We start from the raw sequence: 6,355 nt of genomic DNA, 5'->3' as shown, positions 1-6,355 counted from the left end.
TATATATATATTAAAGTGAAAGTGACTTATATAACTATATTGTAATAATATTTAATATTGTGCACAATCTGCCATGCCCACTGGAGTCTCATCAATAGGTCATGCATGCGCTGATAACTCTGAAGTAAACTAACCCTGAAACATAACCTGCTGCAGAGCATTTTATGTTCAGAGAAAAAGTTGCTATGGCTACTTACTTACCCTGAAAGTTACCTTCAGTTTTGGAACCGGAAGCCGAGTTTATCCGCTTGCTTACCCTTAAACATACCCGGGTATGTCACATAACCTGCTTTTTGGAATACCCCCCAGCTCATTAGTAGAGACTTCAAGGGATAGTTCACCTTCAGTTGCTAGTCCCCACTGACTTCCATAGTATGAAAAAAAAAAACACTATGCACTATGGGGACCAGCAACTGAAGGTGAACTATCCCTTTAAGCCCTGAAGTGGGTTTAGAAAAGGTAGTAATGAGTTGTGAGAAAATACGATGCGTGTCAGATCCGTGTCATGTTCAGCAGCAGCCCTTAAAGCAGCCAAAATAACCTAATAACCCAGCTGCTGTGATGTCTGTTAATCAAAAAACAAAAGAAAAAAAAAAGAGGAAATGAATAACTTTTGTAGCTTTGAGGATTCAACTATATTTAATAAAAAATTTAGTGTTTGATAACTTTATTCAATTTCTCTATATTTCTTACTTGCTGAAGGGCACAGGTAGCTAAATATGACATTATGTGAAGATTGTTTTAAGTTCACTTAAATTAGAAGTTATTTTTTAAAGTCTAATAAATGTTAAAACTGATAGCTCTTAATTTTACTGTAATGTTGAATGGCTATAGTCAATGGTTAAATATTAAAGAAAAAAAACTATTTCATAGAGACAGTAGAGATCAGTAGTATTGGTATAAGTGAAACTTGCCTTTAGTCATAAAAAAGATGCAATTAAACAAATATTAAATATATACTGTCTTTATGTTGTTTCTTATTTTGAAGATTGTGAAATTATTGTGATATAAAAGTATATTTAAAAACTTTAATGTCAGGTGGGATTAATCATGATTAATTTTAGAAAAAAATGTGATTAATTAGCTAATTTTTTTAAATGATTGACAGCACTAATTTTAATTAATCTTTATTTTAATGAACCAATATCAGTTTTTAAATCCCAAGATCAATCTTTTAGTCTATGCTGTTTTATGTTGATGCGTGAACAAAACTTTACTAAACATTATTTGTAGCACACCTGCCATCCAATAATCACAATAAGCCCTGTTACTGGTCTAAAACGGTCTCCGCTTTCAAATTCTGACAATTTTATCACAAAATTCAAACAATAAATACTATTTTGACTATCTTTAATATTAAACATGGAAAGAAAGAGCACAACTTGCATGTACTACATTTGTTTGTATACAATGTTTTATTAAAGTGTTGGTTATTATAGCTAAAAATAAACAGCAATTGAATAAAAACGTTTGGACTTGTTCATTTAACCTCAATGAACCAAATGACAGGGTTCCTTGTACAGTTTACAACATTAGTTGTAAAAGACATGTATCCAAATGAAATCAGAATCGAATCAAGAGCTTGTGAATCTGAATCAAAGCAATTCATGAAATCAATGTCAATACCCAGCCCTACAAGGAAGTATCTTGTGTTATTTCTGCTGCACAAACTGACCTACCTGGTCATGAGTTCCTTTCAGGACTGTTCCTTTCTCTTCTTGATTTGACATATGAAGGGCACTGTTTTGATAAGACAAAGCAGGTTAATTAAGATCTGCATTCCCATTTAACAATGTAGTTATTAGTTCTAGAGCACATATGGAAGGAAAGGACAAAGTGCTTGAAAGAACAGTGAAAATGAATATTAATACACAACCAAATGATGTACATCTCTACTCCTGCACAGACTAGTGACGCAAGTGCTGGAATGCGAAACCGCTACGCAAAGATTAGACAAAGCCATGCTCCTGTAGTACATGTCAACACTCTTAGTGCACTTACCGTCTCCGCTGATCTCGTGCAGGTTTCGAAGCGAGTGAACTGAAACTAAAAGCCACCTCCATCATACTCGTCGGTTGGAGTACGACGGGCCAGGCTCTGGGATGTTCGGTGAGCCTGGCCCCGCTGCGCTGCTGCAGCAGCGGACTGCGCGCTACGCCATTTTGGTCCCGTGTGCTGCTGCTGCTGCTGCTGCTGCAGCGATCTTCCGGTGCGCACCCTGCGTTCTGAATGGGCAGCCGAGCGATCCTTCAGACAAACAACACCCGCCCTCTTGGGCAGACACCAGTGTACAGGTGAAGAGCGTTTTATATATATTTAGGAATTAATTTATATATAAATGAAAAATTAACAGCAGCATTATAAATAACAACCAAGAGAAAGGGGAAAAACGCCACAGGGATGCAAAAACACAATAAGAAGACACATGGGGAAAAAAAAAACATTAATTCACATACTTAATATTTTGTTCAAGAATATTTAGGAAAAAACTTCCAAATATTTAAAGTCTCGATAGCTTTAAAGTCTCTTATGCTCACCAAGGCTGAATTTATCTGATCAAAAATACAATAAAAATAGTAATTGTAATTGTGAATAACTGTTTTCTCTTCTAAAATGTAATTTATTCCTGTGATGGCAAAGCTGACTTATCAAAAGCCATTGCTCCAGTCATGATCCTTTAGAAATCATTCTAATAGGCTGATTTGGTGCTCAAGAAATGTTTCTTATAATTATTAAAGTTGAAAACAGATTAATATTTTTTACAGGAATTTTGATGAATAGAAATGTTTGAAAAGAACTGCATTTTTTTTTAAACAGTTTTTGTAAATGTTGTGGGATGATATAAAAAAGTGACTTTACCATCAGTTTTGATCAATTAAATATGCCCTTGCTGAATAAAAATATTAAAAAAACATTTTTTTTATAAATCTTACTGACCCCAAACAGTGGTGTATGTGTATGGAATTTAGCTACAAGTATTATAAGAATATTTAAAATATATTTAAATACAAGAAACTGGCACGTGAGTATCTTTTGTGGAGGGAGATTTGTTTATTGTTTTGCATATAAATGATAACAGAATACTGATTTAATAAATTAATGACAGTATTAAATAAGACAGCATTAATAATATACATTGTGTGGAATAGCAAAACTGAATAAAAATGTTAGCCTATTGTTATGGCTTGAATCCGTGCTATTTTGTTTTATGCAATAAAATATGTTCAATGAATGTGCGTAATACACTGAATGCATTAACCTTTCCAAACCGGTTCTGTGTAATGTGTAACATGATGTGTGCTTTGATCTCACACACACACACACACACGTACACACGCACTGGACACGCAAGCACGCACGCTTGCCTCCTCCCCCAAGCGCTTGCGTGCGTCTGCGGTACAACATCAACAGAATGAGTCCTCCGCGTTTACTGTCAGAAATTAAACAAACCCTTTACGATCCCAAAGTAATTAATTCTGTATTTAAGTATTGAGTGCGTTTCAACCTAAATCTCACAGTCGCCTTATCCGGACTAAACTCCGCCGTTAAAAGTGGTAAGAGATTTTTTGCTATTTCTTGAAATTAGATTATGTGCTAGGCCGCAGTTTTACATTCAAGCGTGCATTTATTGCTATGGGCGTTAAGATTCAACCAGACCCGAGAAATGTTTGTTGCATTTTAAGGCAATTTGGTTTCAGAATCAAAAAACAACATCTTTCAACCTACATGTTTCACAGCAACGCTTCCGCAAAAGTTGTCTATCAATAAAGGCAGGGCTGCAAAACACCAGAGCGAACAGGAAAGATTATTCCTCGTTTTAAGCAGGATAAAATTTCTTTAAAAACTAACCATAACATAAATGTATTATTTTGGCTTGCTATAGTGAGACCCGTTTGTGGCAAGTGAATTGGCAAGGCAGTAGTGCTGCATGCACATGAATGTCCTGTGAATGAGTCCAGTGGTGATGCATGGGGATGATGCATTGGGGATAAATCTGCTGATGCAGTGAGCCCCAACATGACAAAACATAATTTAGTCAGACTCAATGCAAACCGGTTTGATTCAGTAAGTGTAAAAAGACATTTCAGGCATCTTCATGTTAAATATAAACTTCATGCTTAGTAAAAGGTATCTGAGCCTTCACAGATTTGTGACAGTACGTTCTTCTCACTGGTTTGATAACTGCTGCCATAAAAGGCTTACGATGCATCTTAAAAAGAAAGTTACCAACCGTAGGCCCAAGGCACAAGTGAAAGTAGCCTAAAGTTACAATATGAGGCATTTGAGGAAGAGTTTACAAACATACAATTAGTTAATTCATTCAGTGCAAGACCAGTGGTATTGGTAACTCACATTAATATCATGTTAGAACTGGCAAGGATCTAAAAACAAACAAATTTTCTTTAAAACCTGTCCAGACATCACAAATGTGATATTGGGATACTGGGTCTACACCAAAAGAATCTGCAACATTTTTTCCAATCTGGCTATAATTTGTCCTGCAGACCTGGTAAAGCTACTTTTTGTGTCACCATATTGCTAAATGACAATAAACTAAACGTGATTTTACTTGTAATAACATGGTATGGTGTCTTGACAGTGTCTTAAAATAATATTGTGGTATATGAATTCATTCAGTGCCCAGTGCTCTGGATCTGTTTGGACAGGATTACTAAAAAACCTATTATCATATAATCTCATTAGATATGCGTTTAATACATCATGTCCAAGTAAAAATGCTTTTTGCATTTTTAATTTGTCAAATGTAGTTGGTTGTCCACATATTCCATCCACTAAGACAATTTGCATACTGTCCACAGGAGGCATTCATCCTGAATACTGCAGAAATAGCAAGATAAGTATGGTAGTAGCTATTGCAAACATTCTGAGCTTCTGAACAACCTGTGATGATTAACAGTAAGCAAAGATGTAGAAGAATGTATCTGTAATAAGCATTAAGTTACTTGTAAAGAGGAATTGACACACAAAAACCAAATTTAGAAGATGCACTTTGCCAATGAATTCTTGTATAATAAAACAATGATGAGATTAGCATCTGAAAATATCTGGTAATAAACATCCTTGTATAAGCCTATGGTATAGTCATGAACAATACATGGTACATTAGCATTAAAAAGTGTTTTAGATATATATATATATATATATATATATATATAGGGGTGCATTAAATGAATCAAACATGACAGTAAAGACGTTTACAATGCTACAAAAGATTTATATTTCAAATAAATGCTGTTCTTTTGAAAAAAAAAATATATATATTATATTATAATATATTATCTTATTTATAATAATAAGACATGTTTCATGGAGCAGCAAATTAGAATAATTTGTAAAGGATCATGTGACACTGAAGACAGGAGTAATGGCTGATGAAAATTCAGCTTTACCATCACAGGAATAAATTACATTTTAAAATAGGAAATATAATAGAAAACATTTTAAATTGTAATCATATTTTGCAAAAAAATTACTGTCTTTATATCAAAAACATTACATTTTAGCGTAGCGTATTTAATACAAAACCTCCATAAACAGTGATTTAGTATACATAAGACCTCTTTTTTTGTCACGACACAGTCTTATAGTGTGTTTAGAACTTATTTGTTTTCCTGCAGGTATCTATAGCGTAACCAACTAGAAGTGCAAAAAAAATTGAGAGAAGGGGCAAGAGTGGATCTGGAATGGCCGGAGGAAGAAGAGGAGCGAATAGAACGACATATTGTCGTTCTCCGCTGAGCAGTGAGACGGGTTCCGTTGGCAACGGTAACCACTCCACAAGCTCACCCGTGACAGGTGTGAGGTCACGAACCAGGTGGGGGCACATTTGAGCATAATGTTACACATAACAAACTAATGTTCTGTTGCATCCTCTTCCGATGTTTAAATTAACATGCTGTTTTCAAATCTGTGCGGTCACCAGGAATGGATCCGGGACGGGAATGTCCAGCCCTCCGTTGGCCACTCAGACGGTGGTGCCACTGAAGCACTGTAAGATTCCGGAACTCTCTGTGGACCGGAACGTCCTGTTTGAGCTCCACCTGTTTGTGTGCCATCTTACAGCTCTGTTTGTACATTACGTCAACATCTACAAAACAGTGTGGTGGTACCCCCCCTCGCACCCACCTTCACACACCTCTCTGGTGAGTCACGTCATAAGTCTTAAATTTAACTCCACAGAAGCATCCAATCTTTATTTTTTCACAAAATGAATTTCTTTTGTCTCTGCAGAACTTCCACCTCATTGATTATAATATGTTGGTGTTCACCATCATAGTGCTGGCTCGCAGGCTAATTGCTGCCATTGTAAAAGAGGTAATGTGCATTATCTCCT

The 6,355-nt window shown here is 35.6% G+C and overlaps 1 protein-coding gene and 1 long non-coding RNA gene across 2 annotated transcripts in view; one reads left to right on the top strand and one right to left on the bottom strand.

Moving 5' to 3' along the window:
- LOC107675530 (uncharacterized) overlaps nt 1-2,256 on the bottom strand; it is a 4,114-nt gene extending 1,858 nt beyond the window's left edge. The window contains exons 1-2 of the long non-coding RNA XR_001632606.1: nt 2,002-2,256; nt 1,680-1,740 (exon numbers count right to left, since the gene is read on the bottom strand). This is a non-coding gene — a long non-coding RNA (uncharacterized LOC107675530). The remainder of the gene's footprint in view (nt 1-1,679; nt 1,741-2,001) is intronic.
- A 1,065-nt stretch (nt 2,257-3,321) lies between these two features.
- The window catches only part of LOC107675583 (transmembrane protein 39B), an 11,374-nt gene continuing 8,340 nt past the window's right edge, over nt 3,322-6,355 (top strand). The window contains exons 1-4 of the mRNA XM_016469991.1: nt 3,322-3,554; nt 5,640-5,836; nt 5,945-6,164; nt 6,253-6,336. Of these exons, the coding sequence (XP_016325477.1) occupies nt 5,706-5,836; nt 5,945-6,164; nt 6,253-6,336 (435 nt within the window). The 5' untranslated portion in view covers nt 3,322-3,554; nt 5,640-5,705. The remainder of the gene's footprint in view (nt 3,555-5,639; nt 5,837-5,944; nt 6,165-6,252; nt 6,337-6,355) is intronic.

Source organism: Sinocyclocheilus anshuiensis, unplaced genomic scaffold, assembly GCF_001515605.1.
Source record: "Sinocyclocheilus anshuiensis isolate Anshui unplaced genomic scaffold, SAMN03320099.WGS_v1.1 scaffold1097, whole genome shotgun sequence".
Lineage (NCBI taxonomy): Eukaryota > Metazoa > Chordata > Actinopteri > Cypriniformes > Cyprinidae > Sinocyclocheilus > Sinocyclocheilus anshuiensis.
The sequence above is the reverse complement of the archived record's forward strand: the minus strand, read 5'-3'. Positions and strand labels throughout refer to the sequence as shown.